We start from the raw sequence: 22707 nt of genomic DNA, 5'->3' as shown, positions 1-22707 counted from the left end.
AGAAAAAACCCCGGAATTGAGCACGAGTGTTTTATTGAAAAGTCCTGGCCTTGGCCAAGCCACAGGGCTGCTGTGCCCCCCCCCATTGCGGGTGAGGGGCAGAATCTCACCAGAATGACTTTGCCTCTCGATGCACCCAGTTGGGGCTGGCTTGTTTTCAGCTTCCGCCCCCAAGAAGGCCAGAAAGCCCCCTCCTCCTGTTGCCTGCTTGCCACTCTGTGGGAAGAGCCCACGGCAGCCCCTCCCCCCACTGGTGTGCAAAGGATGCAGGAGCACCCCAAACAAGGCACAAAGTAGCAGAGCTTGAGAAAAGGGGGGGGGGGCTTGGCCATCCCCCCCCCCCCAGCCTTTGGTTGCCCTGCTTTGCCTTCACTCCTGTCAAGGGAGGCGAGGCGGGGGTTGTTCTTGTTCCAGGGGAGCAAATAAGGATCCGGTCTGGGGAGGCCCACTGTGGTTTCTGAAGCTTCAGTGAGGATGGGTGACGGGCGGTTTGCCTTCTGAGGATGAACACAAGAGAGATTGGCACAACTAGGTTCATCAACGCCTCCAAGGATTGGCGGATGCAAAGTTCTGGCCACAGCGACACATAAGTAGCAAGGTGGACGGACACTACAGCAGCATTTGGCCTCATCACAGGAAAAAGGGGCAGCCCAGCCCCAAGCAAAATGGCCCTTGGGAGGAGGTTGCAAGGCGAAAAGGCCTGGGTGCCAAGTCTGGTGCCACATTAGCCGTGGGTCAGGCGGGAGGGCAGCCCCCCCTCTGCAGACACGGAACCTGCTCCGGAAAGGAGCACCACCTCACCGCCCAGGAGCGAAAATAAAATCGAGGGCCTGGCGCTCAGCCGCAGCAACGTTGGGGTGCCAGAGGTCTACCATGAACACCGCCCGTGGTCCTTCTTCCGGGGATCCTGGAGGGGCAGAGACAGGAGGTTGGTCCAGAGTGCCCCCAGTCCCAGGGGCCGGGCACAGAGAGGATTCCCAGGATCGGTTCACCTGGGGCACCTCTCCTGCAGGTAGCCCGAGTGTCTGCTGCACAGTGCTGCCTTTAGTTCAGGGGGGCTCAGACTTGCCTCCATGGTAGGCTGTGTGCAGGAAGGAATCGTCAAAAATCAGGCAGCGTCCCTCAGCCCAGCACTGGGGCTCGCCTCCCACCACTAGCTCACAGCTGCTGGGTGTCTTCAAACCTGCAAAGGGGGAAAGGAAGGGAGAGAGGAAGGGAGGGCCAGGGAGGCATCAGCTGAGCCCCCCCCCCCCGGCCCAAGGAGCTGCTCCTCCACTATCTCAGCCCCCACCTACAGATCGCCCAAAGACTCGCCTTATCCAAAGCCTTTATCCTCCTAGCTGGTCACAAGGAGAAGCAAACACATACACACATGCACACAATTGCATCTCTAGCGCCTGCTCCCCAACAGGGAGGAGTTGACAGGCAGCTCAAGACAACCCAAGTTAGCCAAAGGCCTGTGTCTCGGGTGGCTGCCTGGCAGAATACAGATCAGGGCACGGTTGCTGTTGCCATGGCAGCTGCCCAGACTGGTATGGGAGCAAGCTTGTGCCAGCCATGCAAATGAACCTTTACTGGGTCTTTTGAATCCTGATGCAACTTGGGAAGGCATAGATATCTCATGCAGAGAACCTGATTTCTACCACCACTATTTGCTCACTGCCCTTTCAGACAATCTTGGAAGATTCTGGCTGCTGGGAACATGGCGCCAGGAGCCAGACAAAACTCCTTTCCCTAATGCAGCCCCCACATCTGCAAGGCATTGTCTAAGCAGGCAGAATTCTAGCGCAAAGGCAGCACAGGGCAACTCAAGCCTCTAAGGGATGCTTGGCCAAAATCCTTGCTGACTAGCTCAAGGCCGCTCTGGGCTCATGCTGGGCACCTCGCTTGCCAGAACATTAGCCAGGAAGTGGGGGGAGGGGCTGAAGAACCTACCCAGATGGCAGCGCACACGGATGTTGGTCGGCCCGTAGTGCTCAGTGATGACGGTGCCAGGGCTCAGCACAGAGATGCAGGCGTTGCCAAACACGTTGCTGCCCACGCAGGTGCGGAGGCTTCCCAGCAAGCGGTATGTCCGAGGACACCTCCGACAGTTCCGGGGCACGCAGGCACCCTGGTTGACCAGGTAGAAGGTCAGCCACTCGCCGCTGGGCGTGCTGTTGACTTTCCATCCATCTGGCAGGCTGCAGTTGGAGAAGGCCTTGTAGAGGGATTCGAACTCGCACAGGATGGTCTGGAAGTTGCGCTCCAACAGCTCCACGTCGTGTTTTTGCGCCTCCCGGGAGAAGTACGGGGCGGTGGGCAAGTCAGGCAGGAAGAAGACCTCTGGCCGTTGGATGGACGGGCGGCTGGCCAGGTAGCGGCCCTGCTCGCGGATGCCCTTGTGGATCCGGCCCATGCCCGCCCACGAGTACCGCTTGGCATACTCCTGGAGGTTGTGGTAGAGCTTCTGGTTCAACCCGTCACTGTGGGTGCAGCGCACGCACTCAGGGGAGCGGCAGTGGCTGAAGCCATTCTGCAGGCCAGCCACCTCCAGGCCCCCCGGGAGCGTGGCGTAGGGCCGGGGCTGCTGCTCCCGTCCAACGTGGTAGCAGTACCAGACAAAGAGGGCCAGCAGGACGGCTAGGGTGCTGAGTGCAGGAGGGTCACAGTCCCGTACCGACTGGATGGTGGAGCCGATGAACTCCCTCAGCCAGTCGAGGGACCCACGGCAGCACATCAGCCCCTCCAGAGACATCTTGGCAGCAGCTGTGCAAAGCCTCGCGACTGAGGCGCCTGCTTCACACGGGGGCCCAAGAAGAAGTTCAACAGGAAAAGCTGGGCTGGACCTGGGCAGCTTCACCCATCAAAGAAGGACCAATCATGCGGTGAAAGAGTTCCTGGGAGTCTGGCTGCCAAGCGCCCAGCGCAAGGTGGCCCGTGAGACTGGTCCCACTGAGGACCCGGGCTCCTGACCCACCAAAGGGGTTTCCCATGGTGGCATCCTGTCTCTCAAGGGGGGGAACTGCTGCTCAGCCCTCCCCTCAAAGATCATCCTCCTCTTCCTCCCTCCTCCTGGGTCTCCAAACGAAGCGGCTGCTGCAATCCAGCCTCTGCCTTGATCTTGGACAGCCTGAAAGGAGAACACATAGGGGCACTGGGGAGGGGGCTTCCTGCCTGCTCCATCAGCCCACCCTCACCCATCACCTGGTGCCCCAAAGAGGCGCCCCAATTCCTGAACCTTACGGAACCAAGCAATCCTTTGATCTCCCCAGGTTTGGGGTGCAAGGCAAGAGTCTGCATACCATGCCAGGCTGGAAGCAAAGAAGCCCTTTTCCAGTCCCGGCTTTGGTTAGCAGGGGCTGCCTCCTTCCCCAGTGGGCGGAGGGTCACACCCAGCAGCCTTCTAGGCCTGAGTAGATGGCCCTGGAAGGGAACCCACCAGGTGCAGCAGAGGCAGCGCTTCCACAGGGCAGGCAGAAGCTGGTTTCTGAGCCGCCCAGCTGCCTGCCTGCACCTCCACAGTGTTCCACCCACTTAGCACCAAGGCAGCAATTTGTTAGGGATCAAGAAGCTGGTGAGTCACCAACTCTAAAGGGTCTGCACCCAAAGGTGGCCCAGATGTGGCTTGTCATACCCAGGGCTTGCAGCACCTTTACCTGAGCCAGAGGTGGAGCTGTGCCACCCATCTCTGCTTTGGTGAAAGGAGCAACCTTCCGGTGTCCCATCCGGGGCTGCCTTCCCGGAACTGCAGCTCAACAACAGCTGGGAAAGGGACTAACCTCCGAGGCAGCGCCCAGGCGCCCACTTGGGACCCCCTCTGCAGCAGGGAGAGAAAGACCCTCTTCTGGGACCATCTCTGCCCTAGACGGGGCGGGGGTGCCCTCCACCAGAGGGGCCCTTCCTCAAAGATTCAAGCGTGAAGCACCCTCCACAAACAGCAGGATCCGGGCAGCACAAGCCAGGGCAGAGCCAAGAGGGACGGCAAAAAGCCGTGCTGGGGAAAGCGTCCTAATTCTTCCTGAGAGCCAGACGCGAATGCCAACCTCTGCCTGGGCGAAATGGCCTGGACGGGACCCCTTAAGGAAGGTAGCAAGGCAGCCCCCCCCCCCCACCTGCAATCGCTAGTACCCTGGGCAAACGGGTCCAACGCTGAACCCCCAAGCTTGCAGTTTTGACCCAACCTTTGGCTTTCCTTGCCCCAGTTGGGGGTCTTTTTCCCGGAGGGGGCTCAGTGTCTTAGGGCTGCCGCCCGGGGCCTCCCGCGCGGAAGCAGCCTTATGTAACGCGGGCGCCAGATCGCGGGGGCTTCCCGGCTTGCAGGGAAATCTAGCAGGCCGGGAGGGCAGCTCCGCCGCGGCGTATAAGGGGTCCCGGGCGCCCCCGGCCGGACTCCCAGCCCCGCCGCCGGGCCTGCGGCAAAGGCCCTTCCGGCCCAGGGAGCCAGCCGCCCACGCCGCTACCCCGCAGCCAAGACAGGCGTGCCCCTGCGCATGTGGCGAACGCTTCCCTGCCGCGAGGAGCCCCCCCCCCTTTCGCCCCGCCCGGCGGGGTAAGGGCCAAGACAGGCGGAAGCCCTCCGGGTCCCAGCCGGACAGGGGCGCCCCCGCGGGGCAAGTGGCCGACGTGTCCCGGGTACCCTCGCCACGCGCCGCCTCCTTGCAGGAGACCCTCTCCCGGGGCGCCCTCTCCCGCCCCCTCCCCTCCCGTCCGGTCCCTTGAACGCGCCTGCCCGCCTAACCTGCAGCCGGTTCCGCTCGCCCGTCGCCGGCGCCGACCACAACTACCAGCAGCCCGTCCGGCCCCGCCGGGGAGGGCCGCCGCCGCGCGTCCTGGCCAGCCCCGGGAGTGTGGAGGGTGTCTGCGGGCGCGGCGCGCTTCTTCCGCCGGGAGGGAGCCCGCTTCCGTGGCGCAACAACCGCCGCCGCCGCCGCCACGTGGGCAGCCCTGGCCGGCAGCAGCCAAGAGGGGCTCGCGCGCTGCCCAGCTGACGAGGGTGCTGACGCCGCCGCGTCCGGGAGCTTCGCACGTCTTGCCGCCTCGTGCGGGGTCGGCGGAGCCGGCTGGGCTTGGCCCCCCCGAGGGAGCCGGGGTCCCCTTTGGAGCACACCCGACAGCCCAGCAGCAGCCGGGGGTCGCGACGCGCGTCGGTGCGGGAGGAAGGAGCGGGGCGCCCTGCGGGTAAGGCGAGGTCCCCACGGGCAACGTTACCCACCTGCCCGCCTCTTCAAACGGGCGCGGATCTGCTATGAGAGCGTGTGGTTGTCCCGGAAAGCCGAAGGCGCGGAGCGTCTCCGGGGAGCGCCCCAAACGAGGGGGCGGTTGGGACCTCTTGGTGGAGCTTCGCGTTAAGGCCAGCGCTGCAGCTGAGATAACGGCATTATTGGCTGGAATAAAACGAACAGACCGGCTGGTGGTCCGCGGTTTGAAGTCCGACCTTAGCAGGACTACCTACCTTGAGCCGAACCTGACCGCGGAAGTGGAGTGGCAGCGTTCGTGCCCAGAACACGCGAGGGTTCAAACAAGAATGCCACGGAGCGCGCACAGAGTGCCTTCCACGCTGACCTGTACGGAAGAAATGAAGAGGCCCTCTCGGCCCTTTCCGGAAGTGGGTGGGGCACCTGTTGAACTCCTGCGGGGGTCGGCAAACTCTTTCCTCTTTCCTGGGTCCGACCCTTCCTTGGCCTTTGAGTCTCTGGTTCCTCTGGTGTTGCAACATCTCAAATGGCACTAAATTCTGCAAGGTGGCCAATTCTTAGCTGGCGGCAGGCCAGCCTCTTGATGCGGTTACTCAGGAATAATAAGGAGGCAAATCTGAAATCTGTATTCCAGCTTGGGGGAGGGGGGCACATCCCAGCATTTAGCTGGAGAAGCATGCAGAGCAATGCATGCCCTCTTGCCCGTGGTTCTCAGCCAGCGAGCAGCTGCAGTCCACCATCCAAACCGTCTCTCGTCCTGCAGCAGCCGAGGAGGGTTTCTCCCATGCGGAGGGTGGGGACGGGGGAGATTGGGGTTGCTTGCTGGTCTCCATGGTGGGGGGGGGAGAGGACTCTGTTACAGGCCTGGCTGGCAGGAGCCTCTGTTCCTTGAGGGCCAATTAGCCCAAATTGTACTGTGGTTTTCCAAGTCTCATCTGGAGGCTATGAAACACATGATGGGAAGTGTAGTCCATCCTATCACAGAGAGGGTGGGCCCATAATCCTCAGTGCGAAGTTCTTCCTGCAGGATTTAGCCACAAAGATCCAGAAGATGCTCAACAGCAAAAAGCCATGGTGGAGTCCCCCCCCCATTTCTATCTCTTGGTTATCGGGGTTTCTGTCCTCCCCAGGATGATTGCTGAAAGGAATAAGATGGAGAAAGCCAAGGTGGGGGGGGGGCCTCCATGCAACCAATATCCCAAAGGGGAATGCGGATGGAGAGGAGCACCCTGCTCCCAGGCCTCCAACCAGTGGCCAATGAGAGGCTCCCATGTGGCCTCCTGAGCACTCAGGCTGGAATGGGGGGGGGGGCTGCTGCTTCCTTTGGTCAGAGGCAGCACTAATCCCTCTGCTCCGGCATGGGGAGCAGCAGGAAATCCCTCCCTCCCTCCCACCCAGCCCCCAGAGTCCCAGTCAGAGTGGCTGAAGACATGGTGGGCTTCCTGTCGGGATATTTGAGGGCCCCCTCTCCTGAAGCCAAGTGCAGCAGGGGGAACTGCAGGGGGGGCTTCAATTGAGGCCTTGCAGAGCAGGCAGTTCGAGCAAACTGGCCCCCCAGAGTGAGGGGGTGGTGTTCCCCCAGCTGTTCTTTTCTGTTCCGCTGTCAGACTGAGAAAGTGCCCACTAGCATCTCAGCTGCTCCCAGGCGGGGTGGCTCTCAGCCTGTGCCTGCTCTTGGCTCCTCCCTACAGCGGCCTGGGGCTCTCTTCTCCCCCCAGCCGTTCCAGCCATCCTAGCCAAGGAGGGGGCAAGAGCATTGGAGAGCACCCAGGCAGAACTGCACTGGGATGAAGGCAGTGCCAACTGACCCTGCTGGACGTGTCATTTGGAAGGGTCAGGCAGCAGGGGGTTCCTGACCCCCCTCCGAAAGCTCCTCAGAAGACCCTTCCCAGTTGGAAAAAAGCAGGCAGTTTCCCCTCTTTCCTCCGTGGCAAGCCCCCTTGGCCCCACGGCCCTTCCAATCCAGGGTTTGGGGGCCCTGCTTCTTTGCCAGTATCCCCAGTTAGACTCAGCTTGATCTAAACCAGCAAGGCAAGGTGCACGTGGCCTCCTATCTTGCGTGTCCACGTGAGAAAGTCCGTGACCCTGCATAGATTTTGCATCATTAGGACAAGGAAGCCCTGAACGGCTGGCGGCTGCGAGGTTTGGGTTTCCTGCTAAAGAGGAAAAGATCACAGCTGAGAAGCCGTGTTGTTGCTGTGTCTTCACACTGGCTCAAAAACACCCAAGCTGTTAGGTGTCGACAATCCCGCTGTTAGGACTGCCACAAGCACTGAAAGCGCATTCGTGCTCACTTGAAGACCCAGCACCGTCGACGGTGGCCTTATTCGACGCTGGCCCTGTCCAAAGAGGTTGTGTCATCTTCAAAAATATTTAATCCCATCACACTTATAAAAAGAGGAGAGAAGTTGTGTACGTTTGTTTTTTGGCCCACCACCTTTCCCAGCCTTTGCAAACCACAACACACTCTCGTGGGAGGGGGAGGAAGAGGGGTCTGGCCTGTATGCTTTAAAAGGAGGGGGAAACACACACGCACACTCCCAAATCCTTCACAACTGCAGAGATGCAACAGCCTGGATTTCTAATCTAAAACAGACATGTTTAAAAAATTGTCATGGTTACATTTTCACGGTTTTTACAAAGATGGGAATAAATCAGCCAAATATCTGCCTCCTTCAGTTCATCCACATAACAAGAGTGGGCTTGATCAGGAGGCGGGGGGGGCAAGGGGGGAGGGGAGGGAGGGAGGGACATGTCTTCCACAAGCCAAAGTCTTCTGTCCTCATCTCGTTTCCATGGAAAGAGGAGCAGCCGGAGCCCATTGGCCCTTCTTCCCTTTCTCCTCCTTAAAGCCCGACTTGTCCCAGAGCAGAGGCATCCAGCAGGACACCAGCCCTGCATTTTGAGCCACCTGTAGGATCGCAAGGCGGGAAGGTTCAGGGGGGGGCTCCTGATGCCTCCTGGTGAGTGGATGGCTGGGACAGAGGGTACTCTGTTGGTGGGACAATGGCCCAGTCCACCTCCTCTCCCCGTCCTGGCTGACAGGAGACCCCAGAGGTGGCCTTTGTCAAAGCTCGCAAGGGGTGCTCCTCTGCAGAGGGGGCTTGCATGGACCCAGCATTTGATCAGGGCCAAGATGACACAAGAGGTTGCAACAGCCAAGGATATTTTTCTTCAGAAGGACCGTGTCTGAGACCCCTCCATCGCCAGGAGACGCCTTGCTGCATCTTCTTCCTCGCTCGTCCTGGCTAAGGGGCTGCTGCAGTTCATACCTCACGCTCAAAATAAAAATGGGGAGAGGCCTTGGTAGGGGTTTCCCTTGGCTGAGCTTCTGGGTCTTCCCCGGCAGCCAGTGGCCCCCGAGTCCCAGGGCTGCTGTGTTTTCCCGTGAGGGCTCCACTTCCTCCGCCCCCGGCCCCCAGTTCAGGCAGAGGCAGAAGTTGCACCAGCTGTGCCTGGGAGGGGGGCAAGAGAAGAGCAGCCCTGCCAAGCGGTCGGAACTTGGCCACAGAGGCAAGCCAAATCTCACTCCTTCGCCAGAGGCAGCCTCAGTTTTCAGCCACAGGTTTTCAAAACGCATCCACAAGACCCAGAAGATGAACCGAGCGAGGGTGTCCCTTGTGGCTGGCCGCAGGAGCAGCTGTGTTGCCGAGCGGGCTCAGCTCCATGCCAGCAAAGCCTGAGCCCAGCACCTGCCACGAGACTTGAGAAACCACTGAGGGAGGGTCCACCAAGATGAGGAGGAAGAAGTGGGCACACCTGGATTGAAAGTGAAAGGAGAGCAGCGGGTTCCAGCTCTCAGGAGATTCCATCACGTCTCCAAGTGGGCTTTGGGGACAGATGTTGAGGCGGTGTGTGTGTTGGGGGCTGCTTCAGATGGACACCTCGTATTCCCGGGTTTCCTATGGGGAGAGAGATGGCGCCAGTCACTGACGAATCTTCGCAGATGACCTTCTTACAGGGAAGCTCTCGGGTTTAAATGCCCGAGAGTTTAAATTCAACACTTTGGCGAAAAAGGCACCGAGAGGGGCGTCTCCACATCTGACTGTGAGGCTGACCTGAAGAAGGGAGCAACTGGCACATCCCTTGCTGGGTTACCTTTGGGAGAACCGCCAGCTACAGGCTTAGTAGAATCCCCTGCATTTTTTCAGTTCTCTCTCACTGCGCAGGAGAAAATTGGGGAAATGGAATGGCTAATTCTGTTGATTTAAACACCAGCAGAGCCAATGTCCAGTCACCGGGCGTTGTGGCTTTGCCATGTGGGGAAACAGCAATGGCGATTCCGTAACCCTCCCAATGCTAATTTCCATGTCCCTTTCCTGCTCTGGCCACTCTTAGGGCACCTGGATGAAACCCCTCCCCCAGCCACAAGGATACTGTGGGTCCACCCAGCCGAAAGGAAGCCATTTTTGAATTGGATCTGGCTTCACAACACATCCAGCGGTCTTCTTGGAGGAAGGACAGCAGCGACCTGCTGCTTTCCAGGGTGGCTTTTCAAGGCCGAGTCCGGGGATGTCCCAGCAGTCCCCGTTTCACTCCCAATCAGCTCTGCCTTGGGCTGAGGAGAGGCAGCAACTCACCCCTGTCTCGTAAACTGGATTATCAAACTCCGTCTCCACCGTGATTTGGCTGTATGGATGCGAATACATGAGGGGCAGCCGCAGGCTGGAATAGTAGCGGCACCTGAAGGAGAGAGGAAGCAAAGCCTCCGTGGGTCGGCCCAGCTTCTGCCCGGAGCTTCCAGAGGGAAAAGCTGCCAGAAGCTAGGAGGGCATGCAGGGTGGCTGTGCATGCCGACACGAGACCTACCTCGTGACGTAGACATAGGCGCCCCCCAGCAGCAAGGAAATGACAAGAATGGGGATGAAGATGGCCAGCGCCATGTTGCCTCCCTCCAAGGACGTTTCTGCCGCAGCTTCTGCTACTAAAGAGACAAAAGGCTGCAGGGCTCCCTGGCACAGATGCCCAGATCCCCCGGGCAGAGGAGGGACTGGCTGAGACTTACCTTCCAAGGCATGTTCAAAGCTGTCTTGATTGACTGGAAGAGAAGCAGGGAATCAGGTGGCTTCCCCAGAGCTTTGGCAGAACTGGGCTTTGGGCTCCTGCCTCTGACCCCTCCCCGGCAAAATGCCTTCCCCCCCCCTTTTAGTCCCCCAGAGCCCGCAAGACCCGGGGCAGCTACCTTTGCAGGTGGGGAGTGGCCCACTCCACCGGGAGGGCTGTCCCAGAATGCACTTGAGAGTCAGCTCCCCAAGCAGCTCGAAGCCTTCATAGCACATGAAGGTCAGCGACTCGCCCGGCAAGTACAGGCGCTTGTACAGGATCTGGTACCCGTTTTCGGGCAGGCCTGGGTTGTCGCAGGCCAGAGATTCCTCCGCTGCATGGGGGGAAATTGGGGAGCGGGTTAGCAAGGGGGCCGGCCCAGTGGGAACCCATTCCATGTGATTCCCAGTGACCCTCCTCTTAACCACCCCCAGCTTGCATGCCCACAAACAAGCGAGCACGTCCCAAGTGGCAGACACAGAAAAAGCAGCGCCATCCCCAGGGGAGCTCCAGACTTACGCACGCAGCGAGGCAGCCTCGAGGTCCAGATGGGGGTCCCCGTTTCCCGACTGTAGCAGGTGAGAAGGGAGCTGCCCTCGAGCACAAAGCCCAGGTTGCAGGTGTACTGGATGGTGGTGCCAACCAGGAGCACCGGGTCCGAAATCAAGCGGGTCGAGTGTTCCACCTCTCCAGGGTCCGTGCAGTACATGACTAGGGCAAAAAGCAGGAGGCCAGGCTGGAGCACCCCAACATGCTGCAGGCTCAAGCCAGACCATCTCGCACCTTCCCCCCCTTCTGCATCAGTGCAGCCCTGACCCCATAAAACAGGGTCAAAGCAGCCGTGTCCCCTGCTTCTTTAAAAGCAGCTCCTTGCGAACACAGCACTGGCTCTTATTCAGGTGTGTATGTGTGGTTTGTGTGTGTGTGACTGACTCCTCGTTTACTGGCTACTGCAGATATTAGAGACAGCCTGCCCTTCTTCTCCCCCAGTTATCCTGCACAGCCTGGGATTGCCAATCCTTTTTCCAGCCGAGCTCCTGTGTTCGTAACAGCAGACACAGAGAGAGGAACCAAGAAGGAATCGCTTAAAAACTGAATTTCTCTGCCTGAAACTTTGGCTAATGTCACCGGAGCAGAACAGGAAAAAGAGCAGGTTGTCTTCAGTGCAACTCGCAGCCACAGAGGGGATAAAATCTGGGCAGGGCCATACTTTTCTCGCAGAAAGGGGGGTCGCTGCTCCAGGTGAGGTCCCACTGGCAGGTGAGGGTGTCGCTGCCAACAATATCGTAGCCCGGGTCACACTGGTAGGTAATTTTGGCCTCCCGAACCAGCTCGGTGTGGGAAGTGGTCTTCCAGCCATTCTGGATTTCCGGCAGGTCAGAGCAGGACTCGTTCCGTGAGGTTTCTGCAGCCAGAAAGGCCCCGGTGAGGACGGGCAGGGTGCGAGAGGCCCGGTTCCTGCCCAAAAGGTGGGGTACCCCAGGAAAGTCCAAGCTGACCCACCGATGTAGCTCATGGTAAAACCCTGCCCCTTCCCGAAGACGAGGCCAGCCGGGTCCGAGTGGAACTGGATGGTCAAGTCGGGCGTGGAGGAGTAGAGCTTCTGGGGCCCACTGCTGCCCAGGAACTGGCCCAGGATGTGGGCGCTGAGATTGTCCCCGTCGTAGACCGTGAGGATGTCGCTCTGGCTCAGGTTCAAGCTGCAGGGAGAGAGACGAGGGGAGGGGGAAGAGCCTGCTGGGCCAAGCCCAGGGAGCCCCCGCTGAGATCTGTGGGGATCTCCTGGGATCAGCAGCTGCTGGCCACCTCTCGGAGCTGAAAGTGTTGGACCTCACCTCCCTCCAAAGAATCCCTGGTACCGTTTCTGCTCTTGCTGCCAACAGATAGACTGTTCCTGGATAGGAGGGCTCTCAGATGCTGCAAGCACAAGCAGCGGCCCATGGCAGCCTTTCCTTGCATGAGGACATGATCCACAGCCCAGACTGGAGCCTGGAGCTCCAAGTGAGCAGAAGACTTTTTACTCTGCCTTATCTCACTGCCTTCTGCTTTCACTTCCACGATGCTTCTGCTGGCCAGCAGAGGGAACTGCTGGCCCAGCAATGCCAATCTTTACTTTGTGTGTGTGTGTGGGGGGGGCTTTCTTTAGTCAGCTGGCAATCCCAGGGAGAAACCTGAGGTTGCCAGCTGACTAAAGAAAGCCTCCCCCATTTCTTTAGCTGCACTGGGCCTTTCTGTGCCAAGAAGTGGTTAGGGCTAGGGAGCACAGAGCCTGCTGGACTGGCATTGGTGCCCTCGTCACTTCTCCTCCGGACACTCCAACACCAGCTGAGGCTGGCAGATTCTGAGCAGCAGCACAAGGATTGGGGGGTGCAAGCGAGGGGTGGGCAGTTCTGCCAAAGCATTTCCAAACCCAGAGAGACGGGACAGTGATGCTCCCTTTCAAAGAGCAGCCTCTTCCCTTGCGGCAGAGGCGGCCACGGGCTCTTCCCGGCTTGGATCCATTCTTAATCCAGAGCAGGGGGGGGGGAAAGAGGAACATCCCCAAAAGATCAGGAATGCTGTGTTGCTAGAGACCAACGGAGAAGAAAGCAGTTTTAGCAGACTTTCCCCCCAATGCTCTGTGCTGCTGTAGGTGGAATAGAAAGCATGATCAAAGTATCTGTCATTCAAGCTGGATTATCAAGAGGCACACAGAGGCTTCTGCAGGGAGGAATCACAAGTCCCAAGTGAGGCTTTAATTGGCTGTGGGGTGTGTATATGTGTGCGCATTGTATGTGTGTGTGTGAGAGAGAGAGAGAGAGAAAAGCAAGAGACGGGAAGAGCTTGCGCTCCCAGGGGTTGCAAATCCAGAGACTGTCTTTTGCATGGTTGGATGCATTTGCGGGAGGCAGCCAGATCTGTGGCTGTGGCTTACAGGCAACTCCAGTCAGGGGAGACCACCTAGCAGATCTGCCTGTGCCCCCTCCCCCATCCCAGACGCAGCCCCACTTTCATTCTGCAGGCAGGCAGGCAGCCCAACTCCCCCCCCACAGCCTTTTGGAAGTGCAAACTGTCCCTCCCCAATGCTGAGGATAAATGCACGAAATTCCCCCCCACAGCTGCGGCAAATACTCACAGCTGGATGTCCAGGAAGATTCGCTTCTCCTCTCCCACGTGGACCTTCCAGATGCAGTCCTCGCCCTCGGCATAGGGCTCTGGCCAGTTGGGGGACAGGATGACCCCAACCGCTATGGAGAGCTCTCCTCCACAGGTGGCTGCAAGGCCGAGAGTCAGGACGCCCCTGCCGCCAGGAGCAGCCCCCCTCGAGGCAAAGCCCCTCGCCCTGCCCCGACCCACCTCGGCACAGGGGCTCCGTGTCGTTCCAGTAGGGGTCCCTGAGGTTGATGCACTGAATGACCGCTGGGCCTTGTTCCAGAGTGTGGCCGGGGTCGCAGGTGAACTCCACGATGGTCCCGAGGTTGTAGGTAGCGTCGGAGGTGGTGAAGTTGCCATTCTGCAGGTGGGGCTCATAGCAGTGGCCCTTCTCAAAAGCTGGGAAGGACACAGAAGGGCAGGACTGGCACAGGCAGAGCCCCAGCACCCCCTTCTGCCCCCCGATGTGTCCTTTTGGTGCAAGGAAGGAGCCAAATCCAGCCAGGAAACAGCCTGGGGGGCAATTATTTTGCATGGGGGTGTGAAGTGAACCCAATTTTTGCTGGAAAATTAGAAGGATTCAATTCATGTTTTGATTCCACAAGTTGAATTAAACTGTCAAAGAGGATCAATTTTATTCACTGTTTGGGTTCAGCTTTTTTTTTTTTAAAGGTCTTTTGCACATGTGCAGGAGACCTTTTTATCTTCTGACTCTAATCTGATCTGGGAAATTGAGCCGATCTGCCCGCTCTGTTCAGGGCTTTGGACCCTTCAGGTTTTGTGCACTTTGCTTGGCCGAGTCAGGCCTGCCTGGCTGCGGGAGCTCTCCAAGGTCCTGATTCCCACCAAGCGGTCCTGCAGGGCACCATGTGGGTCCCAGCAGATCCCTGGGCATGGCTGAGTGGCTGACGGCTGCTGGGGCAGGCAGGGAAAGACCAGGGGAAGAGGAAGGGGGCTCCAGGCTGGATTGGGTGGGAAGACGCAGCCTGCAGACAGCGCAAAATCAAATTACGTTCAGTGTGGCAGAATTTAAGTGGAGAGAAAGATGAAAAAGGAGGATGGAGCAGTAATGATGGTGCAGTAAGCAATAAACAGCAGCAAAGGCCAGAAAACCAGTGCTCTACAGCCAGCACAAGAGAGGTAAGAATCCTTGCCCGAGGGTTCCTGATTCACCAAAAAAGAGGAGAAACTTCATTTCATCTCCAGCAACTTGCTTTTTCTCCAGACATTTTGCTCCTGTTTCTGAGAAGCCCCAAAGCAGCTGGGAGCTCTCTCTGCTCCTCTCTGTTTGATTCCCCCCAGATGACGGGAGAGAGGCTGAGCTGCTCCTCCCGTGCTGGGCAGAAGGAGCCATGCAGAGGAGCTGAGAAGGGCTCCCTTCCAGTCATCGGGGGGGGGGGGAATCCATCCTTTGGAGGATTTCAAGAATTGCCTCACACACACACACACACACACACACACACACATGCACACACACATATGCACACACCCATGAGACCTGTGGAAAGGTCGGTCTGGCAAGCATTGCAGAGAGAGTTCGGCTCCCTCAGTGCCTTCATCCACCTGTGCCTGTCTACCAATGGGCAGCCTTCAGTTGGTCCTGATCTCCAGCACCAAGGTGGGAGGGCTGGCCCCACTGCAAGCAGCCCCTCCAGTGCCTTGACCTGCCCCTTTTGGCACAGGGAGGTTTACATCCCTGCTCTTGCCTTAATTTCTCAAGTTTAGCAGCAGCACAGCATTTCCCCCCCCCATCCGATCACCCCGTTCCAATGAGTTTGAGGAATAGGATGAGGAGCATCACCTTCGAATCGAACGCTGAAGGTGGGCTCTGCGTTGGGGTCCTCCGAGGTGAAGTCGACATGCAAGGAGCTCCCTTCGCTGATCACTCCTTCGAAGGGCACATTGCTGCCCTGCTGGGAGGTGTAGAGCACGGCTGAGCGGTTCGATTCTCCATCATAGACCACCATTCTGGAGCACAAGGAGAAGATCGTGGTCAGGAGGTGGTGCATAAGGGCAAACGCCCAGGAGGATGGTCCTCGGAGTCACCTCACTGCCCTTGCTCCCAGTTCAGCTGGGGAGGGGATCCATTTTTGTTTCAAACAATACACTTTTGAAGCTGCCCTACAATTCCTGGGGTCATATTACAGTGACTCCAGGTACAAGAGGGGCAAGGTCTGCCAAGGCACACCATGAAATCTGCCATATTTTCTGTGGTCATAAGCAGGTGTTTTACCCTGAGATCACAGCACAGCTCTTAAAGTTGTTTTATTGTCTATCTACCAATTCCTCAATTTTTGTTTTTAGAACTGCTGCTCCTTTAAGTACCCGCACCTGCCACTTCAAATGCTTTGAGCCTCACAGTGCTGGGGAGCCAAATGCTCCAGATGTATTTTGGGGAAGGATCCTTATTTCTGGACAGCTGATGCACAAGCTGGTGGAAAAGAGCACCAGGCTTTTATTTTTGAAGCACACAGCTTAATGTTACAAATCACAGCAGACATTTTGTGTTGCCACTGTTGTTGCTTCTCAGAGAATCAGCCCACAGACTCACCTTTGCTTGTCCCCCAGCACCAGCCTCTCAAAGTTCAGGTGGAGCTTCTGGCCCTGAGGGGCACTGACCGTCCACACACAAGCCACGCTGCTGCCCGAGGGGCTCCGCGGCAAGGTTGGTGCCAAGATGCGGCCAATGGTGGCGTTGCGCACGGTGCCTCCGCAGGGGGCTGAAAGCAGAGACAAGTGGAGCCCAGATGGTCAAGGCGCAGCCTGTCGGCCTCCGGCCACCCCTGCCCGCCAGTCCCCCATACCTGAGCAGTTAGGCTCTGGGGCGCTCCAGTGCGGCTTGGAAGCGTTGAGGCAGGTCAGGCTCTGGGGCCCCTCCAGCTCATAGCCCAGGTGGCAGTGAAAGTGAGCCAGGCCCCCCGAGTGCAGGCCCAGGACGGCCACCTCCCCAAAATTGGGCCTCCGTGGGAAGCTGCAGCTCAGCATAAATACTGTTGGGAAAAGTGCGCAGATGAGGTTAAAACGACAGGTGGGGGAGGTGCTCGCCAAGCAGCACGGAACGGACGGATGCTGCCCACCAACTCTCTGGGTGCTGGAAGACCTGCTGGATGAGGCCCTAATGCTGGCCTGAGCCCACAGCCCTATCCTGGCCGGAGGGCACTGGCCATGCCCTGCGAGAAGCCCAGTCCCATTTCTCCCAGAGAAGGTGGGGGCACGTCTGGTACGGCAACTCCGGCCTTCTTTGGCCCTTCCAGCTTTGGCAGGAGGCAGCTGCTGCTTTTGGAAAGGAAGTCCTGCAAGGGAGCCAGAGGGGGGGAATCTTGGATGGGGAGGGGGCTGTCCCTGCTGGCGTACCTTGATAATGGAGCTGGAAAGTCCCACGGTCATCTGGGAAGGCTCGGAAGAGGACCAAGATGGTGTTCGTGGGGCTGCGGATGACCTGGCCTTCTACCAAGAGGGTCTGGTTGGCCAGTGTGACCAAGTGGCCATCTTCCTCACCGCGAATGGCCAGCACTTCCCCCTCGGACAGGTTCACGCTCTTCACCTTCACATCAGGGAGATGAGCGGAGTCCGAATTTTCACCCTTGCAGAGCTGCTCCACTTGGGGGTGGGGTGGGGAGACAGCTCCCACTACGTGGACATGATTATCCCCTGAACTGAGGTGCCTGGCCTGCCAAGTCCCCCTGGGGTGGAGCAGCCCAATAAAGGGCCTTGGGGTTACCAAACCAATAGATGGGGAGGTGTGGGGGGGCTTTTCTGTTGAATGAGCCCCATGGTTCTTTACTTCACCTGAAGGGTTTTCATGCTCTGAATAGCAACCTTTGAAAGCGTCGCTCCTGCTCAGGCTGGCATTTTTGCCGCCTCAAACGTCCTGCTTTAACAGCCCCAGGAATTACCCACTGCCACCTCCTCACAAGCCGCCTGCTCCCACCAGGCCCCAGATGGCCTGGCTCGGCAGGAAAGCAAAATAGGAGCAAAGATGGAGACCCCGCACAGCATCAGGAACCCGTTCTGGAAGATGAACCACACGGGCGGTGGGGAAGGGTACTCGGGGCCACGATGGCATGAGGGAGTCTGCCGAGGAGTCTTTGGGTGCCTCATAGGAATGTAACTTGTGAGATATTTCCTTTGGAACAAGCTCACCCAACCCTGTTTCCCTCTAGCTGTGGCGAAGGACTACAACTCCCAGGAGGAGCAACAGGGGAGGGGGAGGGTGTAGTCCAACCCTCCAAAAGGCTCCAGATTGAGGCACAATTTTTCTGGGTCCTACTTCAAGGCTTCATTTTGCTGCTGGGTGGGAAGCCAGGTGCCCAGGGTGCCCTCCTTAGCCGTAATAGCTAGGTGTGTTCAAGAGTGAAGGCTCACCAAGCCCACCCACAGGTTCAGCAGCCCCCTCCCATGCCAGCCCTCCAGCAGGCTCCCTACCTGCAGCTCCACGCCGTATCCGGTGTAGACCGTCACCCGGAAGGTGCACTCCAGGAAGCCATTCTGGGGCACCAGGGGAGCCTCAGCTGAGTCGATGTAACCCTCCGGTTCAGAGAAATCCATGCTGCAGAGACCTGGAAGGGAAGCCAGCCGAAAGCTCCCTCATCTGGCCTCTTCAAGAGTGCACGAGAGCAGCCAAGTGCAGCCAGGATCAGCCCCCCAGCAAGGCTGGAGGTAGCCTTGCTGAGTGTGGGAGAATCCTGGGCTGAGAGCCCACACCTCGGAGGAGGCAGGCAGGCCAAGGAGAAGGGCACCCTTCGGCTGAGGCAAAATGCATTGGAAGGTGCATCCATCCCTTCCCAAGATCAGAGCAGGTGGAGAAACAAAAGACTGGCAAGAAGGCAGGGACAGTAGCAGTGCAATGGCTGGCTCACTTACTCGACAGCTGCTCCGGGGGGTTCACGATAGCAGAAGTTGTTTCTCGGCCCTCTTCCCTGGAGGAAGATCCGCCCTTGGCACTCTGGGAGGGGCTGCTGGGCAGGATCCCGACTTTCTTTTCAAGGGTCTCGGTCAGCCCTTGAGGAGAAGCACCAGGACCCTGGGTCACCAACGGAACTGTGAAAGGAGAGATCTGGAGCAAGGAATGGCTGGTCACGTTGTGGCTGCTTTCCCTGCTGTCCCCGCCAGGCACGATGGGGTTTTCTTCCAGAGACCCGGGAAGACGTTCCCCCAAATCATCCAGGGGTTGCCAGCTCTCCACAAAGGGTCCGAGGCTGGTGGCTGACTTCAGCTGCTGATTCCCCTGCTTCTTCCTGGCAGGAGGGGTTGGTCGTGCGGTGGGCCCTGAGGCCCCCTTTGGGGGCAAGGCCAGCTTAGGAGTCAGGGCATCCAGGGGCTCTTCTGGCACCTGCTCCGGACTTTCTGGGGTGGGGTATCTGGAGGGTGCTGTCTTCCTCCTGAGAAAGGTGCTGTTTGTGAGCTCCTCCCAGTGGGAAAATGAGCCGGTGGGCTTCCCCACAGAGTTCATACCTGGAGCAGAAAAGGGGAGAAGAGCAGGCAACCCGTCAACTGGAGATAAACCAGCACCAGAAATCTTGGGGGGAGGGGAACGCTGGTCTCCTGTGGGCAGCTAAGCAGTTCCAAGCAGGGCTGGTTCCGGCTCCAGAGCTTTGGCAGAGGGGCCCAGCCAGGTCCTGTTCCTGGTTGCGGGCAGGTGGAAGATTTGAAAAAGGTTGTTCTTGGTTATGGGCAAAGAGAGTCCATGAGTGGTTTCCAGGAATCTGCTACCTCACGGTGGGGGGGGGAGAGCAGCCTGGTTACAGTCACGCAGCCCCTTTGCAGGAAGCCAGCCAGCGACGTGCTCCTGATTAGAGCAAGCAGGCTCTTAATGAAACCTCTCCAGAGCAATCTGATCGCTGCTGGGGGAGCCCGGAGATTAATTGCTATGAAATCCTGATTTATCTGGGGACAAGCAGCCCTTGAAGCAAGAGGTGTCGGCTGCGGAAAGAAGAGGTGATGGGGGCGGCACGGTCAAGCCCAGAGCTGGGCTGGCCTGGCTGCTGCCGGGAAGGCCCGGAGCCCCTTAACAGCTGCTGCAGCTGTGCTGCACCTTCGCTTGGTAACCGGCTTCACGCCAGGCCTCATCTGGCAAACAGGATGGCAAAGGGCACAAACTTCTAGAAAGAACAGCACAGCACGAGTTCGCTAGCTTGGGAAAGTGAGGTAAAGTGTGCGTCTCTCCCCCCAAAAAATCACTAGCAAAAATCACAGTTGGCAGTTTGTTGCTGCGGCCCTCCTCCCTCAGGCCCTTGCCCAGGTGCAGTGTGTCCACTGAGGAAAGGTGGCATCTTAAACCCTCCCGGCCTTGTCCTTTAATCCAAAGACCCCGGAAAGAGGGGGAACAGCCCCTCCACCCCCGCGACCGGTTTTCTCCAGCGCTGCCTTTCACGCTCAGCGAGGGGCAACGCTGCCAAGCCTTTCTCTAACTGCAAGCAGGGGGCGCCATGCAATTACTCTGTCGGAAGTGAAGTAATTACAGCTAAACTGCCACACTTTGCGTGCTAAAAATCGCAATCCTCAGAGAGTCGTTTGCTAAGTGCATTTAAAAGAGATTAAAGTGGGAGGGGGGCAGAGTTATTATGATCTTATTTTTGAGAAAGGGGTGGGGGAAAAATATACCCGAACACAAAGAGGTTTCCCCCTGTGGAGGTAAAAATAATTTCCTTCCTTGTGTGACAACTTTAAAAAGTGAATGTTATTGTTTAGATAGAATAACTGCCTCTGGCAAGTTGACCAATTTCTCACGGGGAGGGGGGAAACACACACACAAATTCCAGCTCAAGGAGGCAGAAATGAGAGCCGGTCCGGAGCCAGGTTCCCTTTTCACTGCCTCTGAGCCAGCTGGGCTCTCAAGGGAGGGGGCACTGCTCCCCATGTCTCCTGTGAGATGGGCACAGAGCCCTGGATCCCTTGGGGGGGGCGTGACTTTGCCCGGCTGGGAAGGTGAACAGAGGAGCAGAGCCCCCGCAACCTGTTCGGCTGGCTGAAACAGCCACAGCATCACCCAAGACAAATGGGTGATTTGTGAGTTCTCCTGAACACTTCAATTAGGAACGTGTGTGGGGAGGGGGACATTTGCACTCTTTGTTCTCCATCCAGCCCCACACACAATACTCTTTCCCACTCAGCCAAGGCTTCGCGTCAGGTGCCCCCTCCCTTGGGCCAGCAAGTGGATCTTTCTCGGCTTCATAGTCTGACCAGGTGGGTAGCAGCACTGGCATTCTTGCTTCGCCCTTATTTAGGGTGGGACCCCAGCCATTCAAACCTCTATTGCTCAGTGGATGGGTCTGGTTCGCCCCCCCCCAATTCCAAGGCAGCCTCTGCCCTCCAGATGTCCAGAGGGTCCATCCACGCTGTCTCTATCCGGAGCCAGCAGGAGGACTCCCAGGAACCCCCAGTGGTCCTTTTCTTCCCGCCTCTGGCTCTCCTGGGCAAGCTGCCCTCAACCACAGAGGTTCCCCCCCCCACACTAATAGCTGTTGATGGCTTATCCTCCAGGAATCGATGGCAGTGCTGATTTTACTTGCCTGGATATGCAAGCGTGGACAAAATAGTTGGGAAGTGTGGCCAAGTGACAAAGCAAGGCAGACAAGGTGAAGGCAAAGGTCAAATTGATTGTCTAGCCAAAAAGGGGACGTGTCAGTCCCCCAGGCGAGCGAAGTGAGCCGCTGGAAACCCTCCCACTGCTGGGGGAGCCTCCCTTGCCTTCCCCCCCCCCTTCCCTGATAAATGCTGTGTGTTTCTCTTGCCAGGGATAATTAAGGTAGTCTTGCAGGGCCTAATCTTGGCTCTGCCTTCCAGCCACTAATAGATCTTCTGTTCCTGCTTATCTCTGGAAAACAATGCCATAGATTACTCCTGTCTCCTTTGGAGGGAGGGGGAGGGGGAGAACCCAGTGAGGGCAGAGGCTGGTCTCGGTCCAGGAGTTGCTACACAAGCGAGGGTCAGAATCTGATTTCCTAGTGTTTCTGACTGTGCAGCCTGCCCAGGTTTTGAGAAGGCCATCGTGGGAAGGAGGAGAAAGAGGTCCTTCCCTTGTGAAAAGAAATTAAAAAATGCAATCCGGTAACAAAAACTCCCATTGAATCAGCCCTTCGGACAATGACTGGGAACTTGCTGACCAGGGCCCGGCATTTCCACTGGCTGCAGGGACGGCTGAATGGAGCCTGGCCAGGCACAGACAGGAGCAGAGGACACTTTTGCATCCTGTTTACCTGCATTTGACCATTCCTGGGGGGGGGGGGGGATCTGTATTTTTTTTCAGCGCAGGCCTCTTGACTCCCAAGAGTCTGCCAAAGGGAGCGCCTGTCTCTTCCAGGCTCTCTTCACCCGACAGGCTGCTGCGCTTTGAAAGTGGGCGGCTATTACACAGTCCTTCTGCACATTTTTCCAAAAAGAGAATGAAATATGATGGCAATTTGGAAACTGAAAGACTCAGAGACCCTAACAGATTAGCCTTCTTCCTTCCTTGCGCTGAGGGGCCCTTAAAGCCACTTCTGCAGGAGATTTTTCTAGGTCAGCCCATTCCTGTTGCCTTCCGCAGGCAGGGAGCTTCCCATCCTGGCTCTCTTGGCTAGACTAAGTAACTGGATAAGGGAAACAGTAAAGAAGGGGGGAGGCAAAGAATCGTCCCACATCCCTCTTGGGGAGCAAAATCTGACAGTGACTCAGACTTCAAGGGACTCTTAGCAGCTCCTTCCAGGCCCCCCCCCTTGCAAAATTAGGAAAGGAGAAAGAAAGCCTCTCTTGTCCCCAGACTGGTAAACCCGGAGGGAGGATTCCTCACCTTGGTAAATTAAAATCCTGGTCTGGGGCATTGCATTTTGCCGGAAAGGAAGGCGTTTTTAAAGGGCTGAAGACATTCTGTTAAATGCCCTGCAGGATAGACGCTCTTTTTCAGTGGGGGGGGGGGCCTTTGGGCTGAGCTAATTCAGCTCAGTCAAGCTGAAGCTTTGTTGGTCGACTGCTTTGGTTAAAGAGAAGACTTTGCCTACCTTATTTTCTGCTTGGAAAGAAATGAAATTTTAACTTGGGTTTTGATGATTAGACTTGTTATGATGATAGAAGTACTGTTTGTTCTGATTTAGTCTGCTTCATTGATTTTTAGGTTTTTATTTGTACTGAAGAAAATTTGCTTTTCTTTCTATTAGCTTTTTTCCCTTTTTGTCAGCAATCATCAGTTTTGTTTTTCACCTCTTCTTCCCTCTTTTTAAATTCTTTTTTTCTTTTTTGTATTTTATGAAATTTGCTAAAGTTTTTAGGAAAAAAAACACCTTTTTTGGGGCCCACAGCCACGTCTAAATCTGAAATTTACAAGGATTGTCACATTGCAACAGGAAGGGAAAAGACCACAGGTATCCTGCTCTGAGTT

The 22707-nt window shown here is 57.4% G+C and overlaps 2 protein-coding genes across 9 annotated transcripts in view; both read right to left on the bottom strand.

The window, feature by feature from the left end:
• Window positions 1-16: 16 nt before the first annotated feature.
• On the bottom strand, window positions 17-5953 carry ASPHD2 (aspartate beta-hydroxylase domain containing 2). 5 transcript variants are annotated; one of them, XM_039362523.1, is made up of 5 exons: window positions 5435-5953; window positions 4721-5345; window positions 1936-3112; window positions 1070-1183; window positions 17-907 (listed from the first exon to the last, which is right to left on the bottom strand). In XM_039362523.1, the coding sequence occupies exons 3-5, from the start codon at window positions 2735-2737 to the stop codon at window positions 798-800; spliced, it is 1026 nt and encodes a 341-aa protein (XP_039218457.1). In that variant the 5' UTR covers window positions 2738-3112; window positions 4721-5345; window positions 5435-5953; the 3' UTR covers window positions 17-797. The 5 variants fall into 5 exon arrangements, with proteins under 5 accessions (XP_039218457.1, XP_039218455.1, XP_039218458.1 ...); XM_039362521.1 differs by having other exon boundaries at window positions 4721-5953; XM_039362524.1 differs by having other exon boundaries at window positions 5195-5953.
• Window positions 5954-7755: 1802 nt separating this feature from the next.
• The window catches only part of SEZ6L (seizure related 6 homolog like), a 28138-nt gene continuing 13186 nt past the window's right edge, over window positions 7756-22707 (bottom strand). For 3 of the 4 annotated variants that reach the window (XM_039362641.1, XM_039362639.1, XM_039362642.1), the window contains 16 exons: window positions 18216-18806; window positions 17778-17911; window positions 16707-16896; window positions 16157-16342; window positions 15904-16072; window positions 15154-15320; window positions 13557-13751; window positions 13336-13474; window positions 11724-11920; window positions 11431-11625; window positions 10740-10931; window positions 10360-10554; window positions 10183-10215; window positions 9987-10101; window positions 9758-9860; window positions 7756-9079 (listed from right to left, as the gene is read on the bottom strand). In XM_039362641.1, the coding sequence (XP_039218575.1) occupies window positions 9050-9079; window positions 9758-9860; window positions 9987-10101; window positions 10183-10215; window positions 10360-10554; window positions 10740-10931; window positions 11431-11625; window positions 11724-11920; window positions 13336-13474; window positions 13557-13751; window positions 15154-15320; window positions 15904-16072; window positions 16157-16342; window positions 16707-16896; window positions 17778-17911; window positions 18216-18806 (2831 nt within the window). In that variant the 3' untranslated portion in view covers window positions 7756-9049. The remainder of the gene's footprint in view (window positions 9080-9757; window positions 9861-9986; window positions 10102-10182; window positions 10216-10359; window positions 10555-10739; window positions 10932-11430; window positions 11626-11723; window positions 11921-13335; window positions 13475-13556; window positions 13752-15153; window positions 15321-15903; window positions 16073-16156; window positions 16343-16706; window positions 16897-17777; window positions 17912-18215; window positions 18807-22707) is intronic. The other variant, XM_039362640.1, reaches the window with a different exon arrangement.

Source organism: Crotalus tigris, unplaced genomic scaffold (genome assembly GCF_016545835.1).
Source record: "Crotalus tigris isolate CLP2741 ecotype Arizona unplaced genomic scaffold, ASM1654583v1 scf7180000019478.12717781048:2074007, whole genome shotgun sequence".
Taxonomy (NCBI): domain Eukaryota; kingdom Metazoa; phylum Chordata; class Lepidosauria; order Squamata; family Viperidae; genus Crotalus; species Crotalus tigris.
Note: the sequence above shows the minus strand (reverse complement) of the source record. Positions and strands in the feature narration are given on the sequence as shown.